This window comes from Pieris rapae, chromosome 20, assembly GCF_905147795.1.
Source record: "Pieris rapae chromosome 20, ilPieRapa1.1, whole genome shotgun sequence".
NCBI classification, from domain to species: Eukaryota; Metazoa; Arthropoda; class Insecta; order Lepidoptera; family Pieridae; genus Pieris; species Pieris rapae.
The window spans coordinates 8017054-8037025 of NC_059528.1; the positions used below are offsets into that span (position 1 = coordinate 8017054).

General features: G+C 32.3%; 3 protein-coding genes across 3 annotated transcripts; 1 reads left to right on the top strand and 2 right to left on the bottom strand.

The window, feature by feature from the left end:
- Nucleotides 1-387: 387 nt before the first annotated feature.
- Nucleotides 388-1162, bottom strand: LOC110999009 (coiled-coil-helix-coiled-coil-helix domain-containing protein 7). Its single transcript, XM_022267850.2, has 3 exons — nucleotides 989-1162; nucleotides 816-914; nucleotides 388-702 (listed from the first exon to the last, which is right to left on the bottom strand). The coding sequence occupies exons 1-3, from the start codon at nucleotides 1037-1039 to the stop codon at nucleotides 589-591; spliced, it is 264 nt and encodes an 87-aa protein (XP_022123542.1). The 5' UTR covers nucleotides 1040-1162; the 3' UTR covers nucleotides 388-588.
- Nucleotides 1163-1536: 374 nt separating this feature from the next.
- LOC110999002 (partitioning defective protein 6) lies at nucleotides 1537-18570 on the top strand. The gene is made up of 7 exons (XM_022267842.2): nucleotides 1537-1752; nucleotides 2258-2483; nucleotides 13161-13288; nucleotides 14049-14146; nucleotides 14463-14631; nucleotides 15500-15630; nucleotides 15761-18570. The coding sequence occupies exons 1-7, from the start codon at nucleotides 1693-1695 to the stop codon at nucleotides 15873-15875; spliced, it is 927 nt and encodes a 308-aa protein (XP_022123534.1). The 5' UTR covers nucleotides 1537-1692; the 3' UTR covers nucleotides 15876-18570.
- On the bottom strand, nucleotides 6448-10543 carry LOC111003086. The gene is made up of 2 exons (XM_045632563.1): nucleotides 7789-10543; nucleotides 6448-7401 (listed from the first exon to the last, which is right to left on the bottom strand). Exons 1-2 carry the CDS (start codon nucleotides 10473-10475, stop codon nucleotides 6972-6974), a joined length of 3117 nt encoding a protein of 1038 aa, XP_045488519.1. The 5' UTR covers nucleotides 10476-10543; the 3' UTR covers nucleotides 6448-6971.
- Nucleotides 18571-19972: the final 1402 nt, after the last annotated feature.

A 19972-nucleotide genomic window follows, 5' to 3' on the forward strand; every position in this document is an offset into this window, starting at 1 on the left:
AAAAGAGGTTATATAATTATTTGTGTACAGGTCTTATAAAGGATGAATTTAATTTGGTAATGACATCTGGTTTGTATTAGTTATGGTCAGTCATTGGTTTTTTTGTAACTACTTATTGCATACTATACATATTTGTATATAACTAATATATCATGTATTTTATCAACAAGTTCTTCCTGACATGCCTTCATAGTGTAAATTGTAGGTAGAAAAGGAAAATTTGAAAATAGTCTTATTTTTAGTACTTGCAACATAGAATATTTTCATCAGTAAGCATAGTAGCTCTGTTTTGTAGACGAAGCTGTTTGAAAATATCCTCAATGGCTTGTTTTGGTGAACACAGCTTCAGCGCAATCATAATTTTTGTGAACAAATAAAAACATCAAAATATAACAATATTTTATTTACCTTGTAATAAATCAGTTGTTTTGATAGCTTAAAAACGTTATAAACAAACTTCCATTAAATAAACTTTTATATGAAAATATAACTATTAAGTTTTAAATAGGCTCAAGGCATACATGTAAAACAAAATTTGTTTAAAAATTTAATTTAACTAATTAGTCTAATAAATAATTATAATCAATATTATGAAGTAAAATAAACGTTTTTCAAGTACTGCTGTTTGACATGCTCTCTCTCCGTGAGATCAGGAAGGTATGGAGTAAGGCCCTTTGCTCGGCGATCTTTGGATACTTTACCCTAATAAATTCATAATTTAAAGGACAAAGAATTCTATGGGATGTAAGTATTTATAATACAGAGTTAGAAACAAATAGTAATATTCATAGAAACTAAAATTAAAATAAACTTACCCAAAACTTTTTACAAGTATTGTAGTTATCAAAATATAATTCACACTTCTCTGCGTCAAACCCATTTTTATCCAAACACCTGTAGGAAGCTTCTTGTTCCTGAAATTTAAATGTTATGCAATTTAAAATATAATTGAAAACAGGTTTAAAATGGCTTTAATTTAGAGTATTACCTTTAGACAAGGGTTATTGCGCTCAGCATCAGGATTTTTTAAAGAGGGCATATTTCTTATTGTGGTTGTATTTTTTATAAACAGAGATTATTATTTTCTTAATTTGATTTGGGGTAATCAGGTAAATACATGCTATTTACTCTATTGTTTTTGTAATTTTTGCTAGTATTTTGACAATGACAAGTTTTAGTTTATATATTTAAAACTGACAGAAACAGTGGAACGTCACATGATGATTTATGATATGTATCAATATCTAATTATCTACTATATTCCTACTCCTTATGCCTAAGTTAACGCACGTTTTTAAATAAAAAATAATGATGATCAAAACTTAGATTAAATAGGAAGTTATTTTAACTATAATTGAAAAATAACATTCAAACTCATTGATAACAAATTACTATACTGCGTACATTGAAACGACGCTAGTTTTCGTTGTAAATTTTTCATAGTTTATTTTAACCAATCAAACTAGTTATTGCTTAGACAAACGTTCTTATTATTGGTAGATTATTACTAATGCTGTAAAAATTCTGTAATAAGAAGTCTACTTTTAATTTATAATAATTTTCGACGCGAGTGTTGGTGTTAAAATCTCGTATCATAGTTTTTTTAAAACTTTACAATGTTTATTCTTGTATTAAGTGCATAAATATTTTGATGAAACTTTTTCGTCAGTGTAAGTGTTAAATGCTTTCGAAATGTCGAAGAATAAGATCGCCGCTCGTATTGACAGTCAAAGTGTGGAAGTAAAGACTAAGGTATTCAAATTTCTAATTTCTTTTACCTTAAAACGGTGTTAAGAGTGGGTGAAATTGTTTGTTTAAGATAAAGCATTATATGGTATCTGTTTACCAAGTTTAGGAGGGTATTCTTGATGAAATAATTGCCCTTGATGAAACAATGATTGTTGATTATCTCTACTGTTAACGATCACGTACTTTGAGGCTTAGTTTTCGTTAGTGAAACATTTACTATAGATCAGCGAGATAAGTTTATAATCAACTATAATTTTAGCGTTCAAAGTACTTGGAAGAAATACATCTGTATTTACTCTAAACCTTAAGAAAGTTAGGATAAAAGAGAGTAGAAGTCTATGTGCCACTTGAATACTTATTCTTGTACACAGTCAGATTGTCTTGTTGAAATTGATTTTAATCTCCTGTGTTATAAATGTTACTGATTCTAGATATAAATTTAAGTATATTATTTTCATAAAGATTATTATGAAAATTTTAAGAAATAGTTATTACTCTGTTGTTACAGTTTGATGCAGAATTCAGACGATTCTCCTTAAACAAATCAGAAAAACTGAAATATGAGGATTTTAAAGCATTAATAGAGAAATTACATGGACTTCATGATGTGACCTTTTTAATAAGCTATACTGATCCTCGGGATGGTGACCTTCTTCCAATCAATAATGATGATAATTTGGCTCGGGCATTACTTACTGCACGGCCATTGTTAAGGGTTATAATTCAAAGAAAAGGTATGTATTTTCAATTATAGACAGATTAGTATATTATTTAGGTTGGCAACTTGATTTTGTACTTGAGTTTGTACCTTGCCTTAATAGTAATAAAATACAGAAAGCTGCTTTTCCCCTTGAGTGGTTATGGGACTTCCAATTTCTTTTAAATATGTGTATTGATTTTCAATCATTATGGACATTGAGAAGTGTTATAGCAGAACTTGAGTAGTATACAATTAAGAACCTTAATTGTTTTAATGCTTTGAATGAATTGCTTCTTGTAACCTGCATACAAATGTCTTAGCCTACATTTTTTATTTATTGAATTATCACTATTTGCTGTAAAAGTTAAGTTTCAATGTATATAAACATTATACCGGTAACTTAATTATGTTTGTAGTATTTAGATATTTTAAAATAATTAAATTTGGATTACATAACTTTGCATAGAAAATTGTACAACTAAGTTTTTAACTAATTTAGTAAGTTTGCTTACCTACTTTAATAAATAAAAAAGCTAAAGCTTTAATAAATACAGTTAAAATCTGTTATTATGACCTTGAACGGACTACTCATAATTGGTTTTAAGAACTAATAGTCGTAATAACCGATGATGTTGTTATTAACTACCTTATACTTTTACCCACCGGGACCTATGATTTTGGTTAATATAACCAATAAATTGTCAAAAGGATATTTGGCAACTAAAATTACTATTGAAATGTTTCAATAACTTGCTGGCTTAACAAAGATTCCTCCCGGAGCTCCACAATCGCAATAATTTTAAAGTAGCTTGTTAATCTAAGAAAGTCAGGGTGAGATAAGCAACAAGTTAGTGCAACTTATGACTCCCATATGTCAAAATCATACATAAAATACACATAGGTGACATACCGCAGTGACAATTAGGGTCTGTTTCACTATATCCGGATAAGTTCCAAATAAGCTATTTATTACTTATTGGTAGGATAAACAGTATTTTTGCGTTTTACGACTGTCAGATAGCGCTATTCGTCATGAACCGGGAAGTATCTTAATTGGAACATTTATCTTTCGAATAATTTATGTGTTGCATAGCTATTTGGTACTTTATCCATACATTGTGAAACAGGCCCTTAGTCTCTTATAAATTAATGTCAAACCATTGTGTAAAATTTAATATGTAAATAAATATTACATATTAAAAAAAAATTAAAAGATTAATTGACCCATTAAACAAATTTTTATGAATTTGACATATCGAACACCAATCCTAAATTTGATGACCTCAGTTAGCTTTATTCAGCCATTCAATTTTCAACTCATTCTACTCCTTCATGGTTCGCTAATCATAAACCTACTAATTGTGAGAGTACTTATACAATATATCCCAACTAACGGGACGTGAACGTATATTTGTAGGTAAAATGGTTCATATTATTTGTATATCGCTTGTATCCTTAACCACTGGATTCTAGGAAATCTATTGGATTTGATATATTAATGGGAGTCATAGTGATTTAAATATCGATTCTAAATTGAAAGGAATTGATGAATGATTTACACAAAATACGTGTTATTGCGTATTTTAAGCAGTGTTGGCCAAGTGGCTTCAGCGTGCGACTCTCATAGGTCGTAGATTCGATCCCGGGCTGTGCACCAATGGAGTTTCTATGTGCGCATTTAACATTTGCTCGAACAGTGAAGGAAAACATCGTTAGGAAACCGACATGTCTTAGACCCAAAAAGTCGAAGACGTGTGTCAGGCACTGGAGGCTGAATACCTACTTGCCTATTAGGTTTAAAAAATGATCATGAAATAGATTCAGAAATCTGAGGTTAGGACCTAAAGAAGTTGTAGCGCCACTGATTTTTTTATTTGAAATTTGAGCAGTGTTGGCCTTGAGGCTTCGGCTTGCGTAGCTCATCTCTGAGGTCATAGGTTCGATCGCCGGCTATGCGAGTTTCATTCTATGTCAATGCGCATTTAACGTTCGCTCGAACGGTGAAGAAATTCATAGTGAGGAAACCGGCATACCTTACACCGAAGTCGACATGAGTCAGACATAAAAGGCTTATTTTGCCTATTAGATTGACAAATAATTATAAAGCAAATATAGAAATCTCAGGCTTTAAAAGTTTGTATGTGTTATCTGACAAGTTACAAAAAAAAATAGATTAATTTTAGCGAGAGTTATGTAACCTAACTTCAGTTAAATTACATATAGATGTATATATTTTAGTAAATATATAAAAGCGTAAACAAAATGTAAACAATCATCGCACACTTGAAGCCAAAATGAGCCCTTTCGTTTTTTCCACACTCATAAATTTTAATTTAACATTCTCGTTTCCCATAATGTCCAATAACATAAGTGTCACTTGGATATAAGAACTCTTCAATAAGTTAGTTTTTTTGCTAAGCGTCGCAACCCCACTACCTCTAATGTTATCTTAATTTCTCATCTCTTAAATAATTATAGCCAGTTGTTTCCCAGCTTCAAACAAACTGTTTAATTTAACATAATATATCAGATCATATTTGCAAAAAAACGCCCCCGAACTTAACTCGAGTCAATTAATATTTACCTACAGATTCAATTAATTATTCTAACAGATTTATAGATTTATACAACTTCTGTGAATGTCTGCTGTCTTAATAATGAATAATTTTCCTTCATCGATTCTCTCTAATCTCATTTGCCACATTCATTAATGAAATGACGTAAACAGCGTGTTCATCATTGTTATGGCGACGAATTAACATAGAATGCGACACACCTATGAGCTTATGGTATCGTTATCTACATGTCAAACAGGTTCCACAGATAAACTGAATTCATATTTTTTAATTGTCTGAAATTATAGTAATTCATGCGTCCTTTTTTCCTTTAATATGTTTACATGTGTTTTAACTTCTTTGCTTTGGTCCATTATTTCTTGCGCAAACCTTATCTTATTTAATTTTTTTCTCACATTGGCTGCCTATGAGATCGCTCTAAAGCGATAAGGCCGCCAGTTGTCTTCCTTTTCATTGAATTATTTTAATAGTACCGTCATTTTGCCCTATTTATTATGAGAATAATTTTGTTATTTTTGTTGTTGTTTTTTTTTTTTGGCTTAGATGTCGCTTTGTTACTAGCAGGTTTGCTGTTAGCAGTGCTGTTTTGGACTGTCTGCAGTCCGCGTTTTGCGACCAAAGGTGATTTTGTGGATATTTGGCGATTCCAAGTTTGTATTTGCGAGAGGGTCTAAGTAACCGGTATGGGCCAGCCGCATCCTCTCCTTGCAAGCTCGGCGACAGCATCATTGCCAAGCGATCCACTAGAGTAACTCTGTTTGCCAGGGTATTAGTTTGTTTGTCGTCTTGTTACCTAACATCATCAGCACAGATGTCAGATACGAATTTAATACTGAAATTAATAATTTCTAAGGTTCCTTCGGTTAGAGACTGATTCAATTTTTCATTGTGTTTATATTTTACAACTCTGGGAATCTATAAGAAAATTTGACAATCAAAGTAACATCAAAATTTGATTTTGATTAATATATAAAGCGTCAATCATACAAGCCATCTAATGTCTAGAGTCACACTTGAAACTGTGACTCATTTGCAGGTATTTAATGTATTTTAATAGATTTATTAAAAGTATTACAGTAAACACTTGGACGCCAAGTTTATGCAAAAATATTCCAGCCTCCGGCGGGCGCATAGATTACGATTACTGTTATGTTAGTAATTATAACTCGCATACATGATTTAAGTAATCAGTATTGTGCTTTCAACATTTTTTTTTAAATATCGGCGTCTTTGGTAATAAAGTGTCAGTCAGTCAAGGCAAAACAAAAAGGCAGTGCCAATTCCCTCTACATGTTTATTATCTAACTTCCTTATTAAAAAAAAGCCGTTGTATGGGTTAGTGTTCGGTCACTTAAGGTTCAATATTCAAATAACTACCACTATACTAATACCACATATTGTTAAATTAAACTCAAACACGTCTTCTCTCTTCGACTCATTTATTGCAACTCACTAATGACTAAACATACCGCCCACCAAAACAGATTGTTTTTAACTTAAAGCTTTACATTATATTATATTGAACTTAAACTTATACTTAACCTTATACAAAAAATAACAATGCTTATTAACCTTATAAAAAAAATGTAACAATACTTGAAGAACTTCCTTTCGAATAGTGGACTGTATTAATAAAAAATATCATGCAGATTACATGAAATCTTTCTCTTTTGGTATATGGGGCGGGAGTTTAGACATGCTTCTGTTTATGCTAGTAACGTCGAAACGTTTACACTTCTTGAGATAAAATAATTGGATGTTGACTAACTTCAGAAATTTCTGCATTCTGCAGTCTTCCTCCTTCTCTTAATATACCATCTAGAAAAGGACACAATGTTGACAGTGACCTTTTGGGTTTGACTTTTCTTTCTTTCTTCAAGTCTTCTATGTCCTTTTGATATATTCTTTCTTGATAAAAATGAACACCTTTGTAATGGATTTTCCATTTATTCGGTTGTTATATGTAACTTCTTGCTTCCTTTCTTCATTCTCATACAGTACGATATAACTCTTTTCAATCTGTTTAAGGTTGAAAATCGTTCCCATATTGATTTTTCGTCTTCCTGTAATATGTTGGTATGATAAAAACCTTCTTTTTCACTTCCTTCTTCTTCTTCTTCATAGGTCTGAGGTATATAATAATTTCTTGAGATTTGTATTCTTTCATGTTTAAGCCATTCTGGCCCATTCCACCATAAGTCAATGTTGTTAAGTTCACTGGATTTTACTCCTCTGGAGGCAACGTCAGCTGGATTTTCATATGATTGTACGTGATTCCACTTGCTACTATTAAGATATCTTTGTATTTCTGCCACTCTGTTGGCGACGAATGTGTGCCATCTACCCGGCTGAGATTGAAGCCAAGATAGCACTACCATGGAATCGGTGTACACGTAAACATTATCGATGGAAACTTTTAGTATTTCAGTGACTTCTTCCATTAATTCTGACAGCAATGCAGCAGCACACAATTCAAGTCTTGGAATAGAAAGCTGTTTTAGAGGAGCCACTTTTGTTCGAGATGCAATCATTGATACATAGATTGCATTATTTTCATCAACTACTCGCAGGTAAGCAACAGCTGCAAACGCCTTTTCTGAGGCATCTGCGAAGCCGTGAATTTGTACTTCTTTCGTGTTTGATGACATATGAAACCAACGAGGCACTTTAATATGTCGTAGAGCTGGTAAGTCATTTCTACAATCTATCCATTCTTTAACTAGATTTTCAGGAAGTTCATCATCCCACTCAAATTTTAGAAGCCATAGCTTTTGTATAAAAGTTTTTGCTATGATGATGACAGGAGATAACCACCCAAAAGGGTCAAATAAACGGGAAATGTCAGACAGGATAGATCTTTTTGTTATAGGATAGGTAAGTAAAGGTAAGTTAACTGTTATTTTAAATGCATCTTCTCTTCGATCCCAAGTAAGTCTTAAGATTTTAATAACTTTGTCTAATTTAATTTCCAATGAATCTTCAATTTTGGTGTTTTCTTGAATGTGTTGTAGTACTTCTTCAGAATTACTTGACCATTTTTTTATTTTGAAACCGCCTTTTTCTAATATCTCTTTAATGTCAACACATAACTTTTTTGCCTTCTCTACATCTTCATGACCCCCCATTAAATCATCAACGTAAAATGACTCTTTTATTGCTTTCATAGCTTCAGAATACTTAATGTCACTAGAACATTCATCGTCGGCTAACCTTAATAGAGTTCTTACAGCTAGGAATGGAGCTGCAGCCGTTCCAAATGTTACAGTCGTTAATTGGTAACTTTTTAATATTTCATCTGAATTGTCTCGCCAAACGATGCATTGTAATTTTGTGTGTTCCTCGGACATCTTCATTATATCACCGACAAAACAAATATAATGTTGTCTCCATGTGATAATTAAACTTCGAAGGTCTTGTTGTATTACAGGACCAACCAACATTGTATCGTTCAAGGAATACCCTTGAGAACCTTTTGCTGATGCATCAAAGACTACTCGAACCTTCGTAGTATCTTTGTCTTGTCTTACTACCGCATGATGAGGTAGATAAATTGTATTGCAGTCATTCTGATCTTCAAGCTCTTTCATATGACCCAAATCGATATATTCTTTTATAACTTTTGTATATTCATCTTTTAATTGTTTATCTTTATTTAATCTTTTCTCTAGATGCTGAAATCTCTTTATTGCTTGTTCTTTAGTATCTCCTACTTGCTTAATAGTATCTTCTTTACTTCGCTTTAGTGGTAGTTGTACAATATATTTACCGTCAATGTCTCTTTGGGTTGTGCTTGAGTAAATTCTTTCACATTCTTCTTCTTCTTTTGTGTATATAACTTTCTTCTTAAATAAATCTTTGTCAATTTCCCAAAAAGATTTCAGTAAATCATTGTCTTCTTTAATGTGCATACTTGTAATATTAATTTTATAGTTGGAGCATAGGGTTTTCCCAGACAGTATCCAACCAAGACTAGTCTTCTGAGCTACTAAACCGCATTCAAGACGGATTAACCCATCTTCTATTATTTTTGCAAAATCACCAGCACCCAATAATAAATCAATTCGACTTGGCATAAAACAGGTAGGGTCAGCCAACTCAATATTTAGTAAATCACTTTTATTAATAATTACTTTCTTCGCAGGTATTAATGATGAAATAGTTTTTAGAACGTAGGCTTCAGTGTAAATGTAAGTAGAATTAGCTTTAATAGATAGCTGGACTTTAGACTTAAGGCAATGCTTTTCTTCACCGATACCCGAAACTGTGCCGTTGACTTTCTCTTTCTTTAAGTTCAGAAGTTCAACGACTCTGGTTGTTACAAAAGTCGCTTCTGAACCCTGGTCAACAAGGGCACGGAGTGTATGATAGTCACCCGAGCTTGATTTCACGTGAACTAGTGCAGTAGCCAATAAAACACCTTGACTCGATTTTTCTTCGCTGGAATAATGTGATACTACCTTTGTTTCAATATCTTGCGATGTTAATGAAGTTGTTTTTAGTGATGCAGGAGCTTCTTGTTTCCTTTTTAAATGCAGAAGAAAATTATGTTTTCTTCCACATAACTTACATGAAATGTGTCGCTTGCATTCAGTCACCTTGTGATTTGGTAGCAAGCAATTAAAACACAGGTTGTTTTTTAATGCAATATTATGTCTGTCTTCCACACTTTGCTTAATAAAATCTGTGCAATTATGAATGTAATGGTCTTTGTTACAGAAGGAGCATGAGGGCTTAGTATCAACACCTTCTTTAGCCACGTAAAAACTCTTTTGTACTATTTGTCTTAGATCTTTTGAACAGTTTTGGTTAGTTGTGTTTACTAGCTCCAAAGTTCGATACTTGGATTCTAGAAAATTCTTTAGGTCTTCCCAAGTTGGTAAGTAGTCGGAGTCATCTTTGTATATGTATTCTTCCCAATTTTTATGCGTATCTTGATCAAGTTTATTTACCACTACATGTATTATAATCGGACTCCAAGACTCAGTCGATATTCCTAAGTTATTTAAATTATTTAAGCACTCACTTGTTGTATCCAAAATTATTTTAATTTGATTTGATGTCTGTGTGTTGATTTTACGTAGGTTAAACAGTCTTTTTAATATGTAATTTATAATTATTCTCTTATTTCCGTAACGCTTCTTTAAAATATTCCATGCTTGGTCATAGTTATTTTCTGTTACACTAATATGTTTTAACAAGGCAGCTGCTTCGCCCGTAACACTTAACTTCAGATAGTGCAACTTTTGTACATTGGCAAGCGAATTATTATTGTGGATGAGGGTTAAAAATAAATCTTGAAAAGTTAAGAAATCTTCATAATTACCGGAAAATACGGGTAATTCGATTTGAGGCAGTTTTACACAAGATGAATTTGTTTCGGTGCTTAACCTCTGGTGGTTACTGCAACTTTCTTGGCTACCAATTACATTCTTACTTAATAAGTCCAACATATCGGCTTTAAAATACAAATACAACTCTTCATATTTATAATATTCTTCGTTTAGGAAATAGGGTAATATTCCCCTTTGTTCCGTAGGAGTGCATGACGACAAATCTTCATGTGCTACATTAAATAACCTCCAATAATCTTCAATACATTCCAGCCTCGCACGAATATATCCAGTAGTTATTCTTGACTTCGGACTTTTCTTAAAATTTACTTCGGTTTTTTTAATTTTTGAGGCTAAATCTTCTAGTTTATTTAAAAGCACCTGCTGTTCAGCACTAACTGTTGTCGTCATTATTATTTAAATATATAATGTTTATATTTTAAATATATCTTAAAACTTCAAAACGTCTTTATTCTTCACTTATTCACATTTATTCTTTCTATGCGCAAAACGACCACTCAATGCATCAAAAACCGGTTCCTTATCTAAGGAATGCGGCCGAGCTCACTATTTTTTGTTTTGCACGTTTACTTCATCCGGCTCGATTAAAGACCAAATGTTCGGTCACTTAAGGTTCAATATTCAAATAACTACCACTATACTAATACCACATATTGTTAAATTAAACTCAAACACGTCTTCTCTCTTCGACTCATTTATTGCAACTCACTAATGACTAAACAGGTTAGAATCAAGTGTCATCGTTTTTTTATTGTCATTAGTGTGTCTTGCGTCTCTTAGCAAAATAAAATATACTAAACATTATTTAAATAATTGATGTTTAGGCTTTTATAGCAAAGCTATATTTATTAATTAAAGGATACCTATATAACTATACATATATAGTTGTAATCAGTTTTAATACAAAATAGAGAGATTTTTTATTATATATTCACAATGTTTTATTTTGAAACTTGGGAATGTATAAGGGTCGACAATGTTAATATTCTGTCCATTGGGACAGCCGGGGAACATCGAACCTATGACCTTAGGAAAAGAGTCTCACGCTAAAGCCACTAGGCCAAAACTGCACATTATACATTTATATCTATTTAATGATAAAATTAATTGTTACCAATATTATGGTTGGACTAGGCTACTAGCCTTTATAGGGCTTGAACATTCATTACTTATTACATATAAGGTCAAAGGCTTTTATGTACCATATATCCTCAGGCCTAACATATTTAAAGAATGTTTTGTTACGTGTAAAGTGTCACGAGAGGGAGAAAGACAAAACATAAGAGAGGAATATAGTTTATCAGGGAAGGTTCTAAATCTAAACTGATTTTGATCGGTCTCTCTGCATCTCATCCGTCATCCATCATCTCTACCGTATTCACCATGGAATGTGTTCAAAATTGTTTTAAACAAATTCCATGTACAACATGGAATGTGTTTAAAACAAAATTCAGCTGCTGGTATTACAAAATACCAGCAGCTGAGTTTCATCATCATTAAATCGGAATAAGAAATTCCATTCAAGAAAAGAGCCCTCTAGCAATATATTGCAGAGCTGTGCTTGAGAACTAAGTTATAGAGAGCTTAAATTATTTGTCCTAGAAAATTACTTTAATTAATCCACGAAAGTGTGATCATCGTTGTGTGCGCATCACGCTTGACGTCACCCAGATTTTACGTCATGGATCAAGAGGTTTTGATAGTTGCGTAATACAGATTAAATTATAATATACAAATCATATTTCTATGAAGTGAAAGTAATTTTCTGTTTATTGTTTTATGAAATATGTACCCGAATTGATTTCAGAATGTTGGATACGACAAGTATTCGTATATTTGATAGCTAAAATATCTGTTACGTCAAAATTAGTTTATTATACATTATTCATATTATGTGATTATTTACAATATTTTTATTGTACATGAAGTGTTAATAAATATATAAAAAAAACAATATTATGACATGTGCATCCCTTTTTTTATGTGGCTGTCTGTTTTATAATTAATCAAGCAGACTGTACCAATTTCTTTGCAAATAAATTATATATTATTAGATTTAGATATTGTGCTAACTGTGAGAGTTAATAAAGACAGTTATCTAGTTCAATGCCTAATTTGGATTCTGTTAGTCATAGTCGATGGTATGGCATTAATACTTGTTCTCTCTTGTTAAGCGATTTTCACTTCGGGTGTGTTTTAATCCCGATGATATATGCACTGCTCTGTTTAAGCATAGAAAATAACGATACGCAAACTCTCTGGGAGATATCATTATTGATGAGAACTTGGTAGGGATTTATCTTTGATTTAATTAGGTTTAAGCGTAATAAATACCGACACAGAAAACGCATACATGTGGACGTGTGGACATCCATAATCATTTTGGGGTGTAAAAGATAGTAGCCTTAAAAGACTTACTGAATATGCATAATTTCATTAGAATCGGTCGAGCCGTTTTGGAGGAGTATGGGGACAAACATTGTGAACAGATTTTATATATGTAGAGATATGGTCCTTACAACAGCTAGTCTACGAGAAATAGTAGCACTGTTTCAAATACGCCTGCGAAGTTTTTTATTTATTTATTAAGTTTACGACATCATGCACAGTACTAAATCTACTGATTAATTTACAAAATCTTCCATCTAAAATGACAATTAAAGTAAACATAAGTTTTACAAAAAATAGAAATTAAAAATTAAGAAAAAAGTTTTTTCAGTACATAGAATATAATGCAATAATAATGTAATGTAATGTATATGACATGTATCTTTTGAATTCCAGGTGACAGTCTAGAAGAACTAAATGGCTATGGTACGATGCGACCTAGGAATATAATCTCGTCGATACTGAGTGGTACGCCAGCCAAGAACAAGGGCCTCGCTATATCCAACCCTCATGACTTTAGAATGGTGAGGTTTTGTACTGCTTAGGCTCCTAGAAATTATGTTAAAACCCGGCTGTGAAAAGATTTTATAAACATTGGTGTCCGTATTTATATATTGTTTTACAAGGATGTATTTACTAGAAAAAAACTTGGCGGTTGAAAAGAGTGGCGGCAGTTCTTCCAGGCCAGTTCTTGTGTGTCATCAGAATCAGAACTGATTAAATAAGTAAATGTAAAAAAAGATGTCGATAGTGTTTGAGATAGCACTCAGTAAGCACATTGTCATTGGTAACGGAGAACTGTGCAACAGCCTAGTTCTGGCCCTTCTTTATGTATATTACAAGACAATGAAATGTATTGGATGATGTACTGATTTTTATAGAAGCTTGTTAGAAGCGTTAAAAGAGCTTTTCTTGTCAATAGTCGAATCAAAAGAACTTTAGTGTCCATTACTCCATTTACTATTAATGCAGAAAACTGGTATATAAACAAATATCATTATTCAAATTCAATTCAATTCAAAAATAATTTATTCATTTAGGTAATATAATGTACACTTATGAACGTCAAAAAAGAAATATACATTGAATGCTTCTTATTTTACATTTACTGCCAGTTCTCAAATATATACACGTATGTAAAAGATATTCATAAAACGTCATTTAAAGTCACGAAATCGAGATTTTAACAACAACACATGCTTTAGTTACACACACAAGTACACAAATAGGCATTTCGATTTAGAAATTTGCTAAATAAAATAAATGAATGTATTGTTATTTCAGGTATCGGCAATTATTGATGTTGATATAGTACCAGAAACATGTAGAAGGGTGAAGCTGCTCAAACATGGGTCAGACAGACCGCTTGGCTTTTTTATAAGGTATGCTCTTATCCTGAACCTCTCTCTTCAGTCGGCAGCTCAAGTCAAGGAAACTTTCCAGCTCCGTATGACAGTGTCTAGTTTTGAGGAAGTCTTTTACTCGGTCGATTTATCTGGTTTGTGTATACCTAGTGGTCTTTTGTCTTCTGTTTTACCAATCGATCAGTCTTTCTTTTTCTACGATCAGTTTTTCCAAGTTCTCATCTCCTTTGTACATTGTATTGTATTGTTGTACATAGAATTCATTTACATCATTTAAAATTGTGTCTGCTGTACTTTTTTACGAGAAAACTAGAAAATGTTTTTGTCCCTCCAGAGACGGAACCTCGGTTCGAGTGACGCCAAATGGTGTGGAACGGTCCCCGGGGATCTTCATCTCCAGACTGGTGCCTGGGGGGCTGGCTGAGTCCACGGGCCTACTGGGAGTCAACGATGAAGTGTTAGAGGTCAACGGAATTGACGTTTCTAATAAGACCTTGGATCAGGTGACAACATTTGCCTTACTCAATAGAATGTTATAAATTTAGGTCTAAGACTATAATTGTTATTGTACGGTTCCTTTCATCGGGGTTTAATTGTATTTCTATTATATTATGTAATTCGATTTAAATCGATCTTAATATATGACAAAAAGATGTGATGTATTAAAGATCAAGTGGTCTCTTAAATACTGTTTCACTTCAACATGTTTTGAAAGAAAGAAAGGAAAGACTAGGAATGAGTGCATTTCAACTGATATGTGTGTTTGTAATTAATGAAATCATTAATATGATGTATTATTTTTTTTTTTATTTTTACGCTTCATCTATAATACATTAAAATAGGCTGCATCGTCCCGCTAACCGCAATTTCAAAATCTTTTAGAGACTGGCTTAACACATTTACGCAGAGTTGGAAATGCTAATGAGACCTAACTTGTAATGCATATAAAATTACATTCTTATTTTTTTATTATTTAAAAATCCATTATACATATACAGATAGTGCAGTACAGGAAGACGCGCCCCACTATTTCTCCTAACCGTTTATAGTATATGTGTGCTAGTTTCCGTCTATGTTTGAGTGTTATCGGTATATTTGAGTGTTATACACACGCACACTACAATAAACCGTTAACGGTTCGCAACTGACGCTCGAAGCAAACTCCCCGCCCCCCGCGATTCCTTCAACCATAAATTGGTGGGGCGCGTCTTCGTGAATTGCATTATTAGATAACTTTGTTATAGAAGAGCCGGGAATATTTACTTAACTTTTACAGGATTTTATTAGTTTAAAGGGTTTCCAAAATGTAATTACATTGTAATGTATACATAAAATGATGGAACATTTTTTTATTTTATTTATGTGTTTCAGGTGACAGACATGATGGTAGCGAATTCGTCGAATCTAATAATAACGGTTCGTCCAGCGAACCAACGAGCGGGTCTACCGGTCGTTGAAGCCAGTCGCAACTCACAACCTTCGAGCGAGCCTGATGAAGATAGGTAATTTAGATTTGGAGAATATTAAATTAAATAGATTTTTTTAAGAGTAAAAAAAAGTTTTTTTAGACTTATTGTGATTTCACCGGATGCAACGGAAACAGCGTCTAATCTAGTCTATCTAATCTTTCAGATTCGACCAAGAAGACCAAGACGAGATAGTAGACCTTACAGCCGTGACCCTGCAGGACCAAGAACACACTTACCAGCCTCTGGCAAAGGACGATGGCCAGATACTTCATCTCTAGTACATACTTCAAAGGTTTCGGATGAAGAAAAGTGAGGGTAGTGCTAATACGCTAAAATGAGGGTAGTACTCAATGAAATGAAATTGGTTATAAGGCATAGTAAAGCAATTTTTGTAACATAAAACAAAAGTGATTAGAAGTGATCAGCCTTATTGTCAAGAGATATCGTCCAGGAAGGAAAGGAAAGGACTACGGGGAAGAGGAAAGGACTACGGGGAAAGTCACTGCAACTCTAACCCAAAATAAGCTTATCCATGAATCACAATTATTGTTTTAAAATAAATATATAATTAATAAAAATAACCTTTTTCACAGATTGAATATGGCAATGATGCTATCTATGTAAATATTCATAAAAGCTTAGATCGAAATCATCAAAGCAAAGTCAAGTCAAATTGGTTAGTTCAAAATTGTATAACATCTTGTGGACACGACCAACTAATATAAAAATCAAAGGCAGTTCGCACACCACCAGTATGTGGATTGTGGAATCAGCTCACTGAAGTATTTCCGAACCAATTCGACTTTAGGTCCTTCAAGCAAATAGCGTTCCAATTCTTAAAAGCCGGCAGCGCGTTTGCGAGCCTTCTGACTGTGCGATGTTCATAGGCGGTATCACTTAACATCAGGTGAGCCTCCTGCCCGTTTGCCGCCTGAAACAAAAAAATCATCTACTGCACTTTTACTCCATGTTTTCCAGTTCATGCTCAAGAAAACTGTGACTTTAGAAATTCTTTATTGCTGTGCTATATCTTATGCCGTATTTTGTTGTCCATTTTAGGATGAATTTTGATGTGTGTCACGTTTTTAGCGTATTTGCACTTCTATCTGTAACTATGTCAATACCTTAAAAACAGTTAAATATTGGTTTCTAGATGTTTACAGTACTATTAAAACGTAATTGTTATCGATTCAATTGATTAACATTTGGAAATATATTAACTCCTTTCAAGTCATCAAGTTTTTTAGTAACAGAAATTGTATTTGTTATAATATTATTGTCATCTTGGATTTCAATAAAAATGATCGGTAAATATTACTGAAACATTCAGATTGTATCATCATCGCATTTATCATTGGTTAGAAATGAAAAGTTCCTTTAATGGCCTTAACGTATTGATAAAATTGGTCATAATTTGAGAGAACTTAAATAAGGTATTAGTCTGTCCTTCATAGACAATAAATTTAATTATGTCAAGCATTCCATTACTTTATTAGTTTTCCAGCATTCCATCTGTTCTTACCCTGTGATTCAGAAGCGATACTTAGATCCAATTATGACTCAAATCAGATACATTTTTGGGGTCATACTTAGCTCTAAGCACCGACTCGGAAGGACCACTTAGAAACGTATTGTACTTAAGTATTGTATTATACAGACAATGATGCTTTAGACTAAGACTTCACTTCCTATGGAAGGTGCTAACGTTCATGTTTTCGAGTTTAAAATTATAAAAAAGTAAGAATTTATAGTAATCGTTAATTTATTAATCATGTTAGTTTTGCGAATTTGTTAATAACATTCCATTTAAGGTTAGTAGTGCCTTGAATCTCTTTACTGTTGCCAATCGATTTGCTCGAGATGTTTCGTCATTGTTGAAGACAGTGTATAGTTTGTGGCCTAATATTGTGCCTTGTGAGACTCCTTAGCAATAATTTATATGAAACATTTTTACAACTATATATCACATATTCTTAGTTGTTTTATACAAATTTAGATTGTAAGAGGATTTTAATCACGTTATCCAAATATTAGCGTGAACTGGATGGGTTTACGAGAATTTGTCAATGATGCTTTTATATTTAGTTTTACTTTAGTTTAGATCAAAGCATTTTAGTTTAGAGCTTATTTTAGTAATCACTATATACTCCTAAGAATTTAAGGGTAACGCCACATATCAGTAAGAATCGGAAAAGCAATTGTTCAAGTACTTATGTCAATTAAAGTGTGATTCTCTTACTTTAGCAGGCACGCAGCCAAGTTTGATCCTTACGATCTAGATGTCGATGTGACTAAATAAAAGTAAAATGAGGAGAATCGATGAATACATTCCATAAACGTTTCGTTATAAAAACGCACAGTTTTCAGAAACATGTGCGAAGTTTTTTGTATTCAAGATTTTGTAATTTTGTAGCTTTTTTTTTTTCAAGTATTCTTTATAAGTATTACTATCTCTACTGTGTTAAGGGCCTACAATTATTTTAATATTTTCATTAAATCAGAAGAGGATCGCGTTTGTAAGATTGTTTAACGCACGTTAAGCTTTTATTAGCTGAAAAGCTTTAATCTTTAATCTGATAAAGGATCCGTTGTGGCAGTTAAAAAGGATTTCACTTTCAGCAATAAGTAAAGAAAAATACAAAATCCTAAGTAGGTATTGTTTTGGTGGGTTGAGGGTCAAAGATGATATTAGTATGATTTTAAAGAAAACTTAAAATAACTGTAGCCCTTAAATTATTCATTTATTGTATTCTAAAAATCTATAAAATCTGGAGAAAACATCACGCATTTATGCTAATTAAATCAGTATTTATTGTATTATCTGGATGTACTTAAAATTGAAATTTTACAGTGGTTTTTAATTGGCTCAATATATTGGTCAAAATATAAGGATGAATAAACAATATAATGTTTACTAGATATATTTACACCTTAATTTACTTGCGTTGTATGTAATTAAATATTCTTATTGAAGCTGGTTTTTAATTTCAACTGTTGTGTTGTCGCTTAGTAGTTGGGTGTGAAAAGCGCAGCTACACCAAGTTTATAAATCTTACAAACGGCCGAGTTTTAGTTTACAAACTATAGAATATGATTGTTCATAGAGTCTTAAGACAAGATCTATAGAGCGCACTTAGACTTTGCTCAATCTTTACTCACGAAAAGCTTTGATTTATAGACATTTTAACGGTGAGATTAAGCTAAGACAGAAAATGACAAAATACAAAGTGATATCTCATGGAATACCTTCTATTGAGACTGTCTAAAGTTAGTAATTCTTTTTTGAGAAAAGGGATACTCTTCTTTAATAAAATCCCAGAGGCTCTAAGAGGAATTAAGTAAATTTAAGAAATGTATTAAAGAAAAGCTGTGTAAAAAGGCTTACTATAAAGTTAGTGATTATCTAGTTGAAAAAAGGGCCTGGGACTAGTGCTGGGCAGGCTACTTCTACTTAATGAATTTGCTATATTTGTTTTAAATAAAATATTGTAGAATTGTTTGATGATTTGCTTTTTTTTTAAAAGAGTACCGAGAGTTTTTTACGCCGGCTTTTTCTTTCGGCCAACATCTGTCTTCTTTCGGCTCGAATTTAATGACGTGGAATAAGTGATACCATGTTGATCTTATGTTCCAAAATAAACGTATTTTTTTTGTATTATCCTTTAAAAAAGTATAATAATAACAAATTTTTAAACGTCTATAACGGTACACATACATATATCTTTTATTTATTGATAGGTAATTATTTATTGTATTATTGCAATAACTAGAAATTTACAAGTAACCTTTAGAAAATGTATTTTAAAGTAAAATACAGAGATGACAATAATTTTGTTATGTAGAACGGATCGCATTGTTATGACAACATGTATTTTCAACCGCTTTTTCACTTTTGCTGTTTCTGTTTGTGTGAGCTTACAAATATTTAATCTTACTTTAAAACAACTGGCTTTGTGACTTGGACCTGGACCTGGCTTTATCGAAAGTGACATAATGGAGAATATAGAGAGAGTTCTATCTTCAATAGAAAACATTGAAAGGGTAGGAACTGCAGCCGATATGAATCCCCGAATGCCAAAAATAAATTTCAAATGCCTTAAAACGTTAGAAAAATTGTCTAAACGAAGAATTGGAAAGGTATTGATGTGAATTTGAAAATGTAATAATAGTGTAGCAGAAAAATGGTCCTGAAACTAAAGAAGATATTTTAACGAGTATTGAGCATCATTATAAAGTAACTGAAATCGCGTTTTCTAAATATGTTTATCAGCTTTCCACTTTAAAAGATTTAATAACACTAATCTATAAAAAAGCTCAAAAATTCGTTGAAATACCTATATAAAAAGGACATCTGAATTTATCAGATAAATTCTTA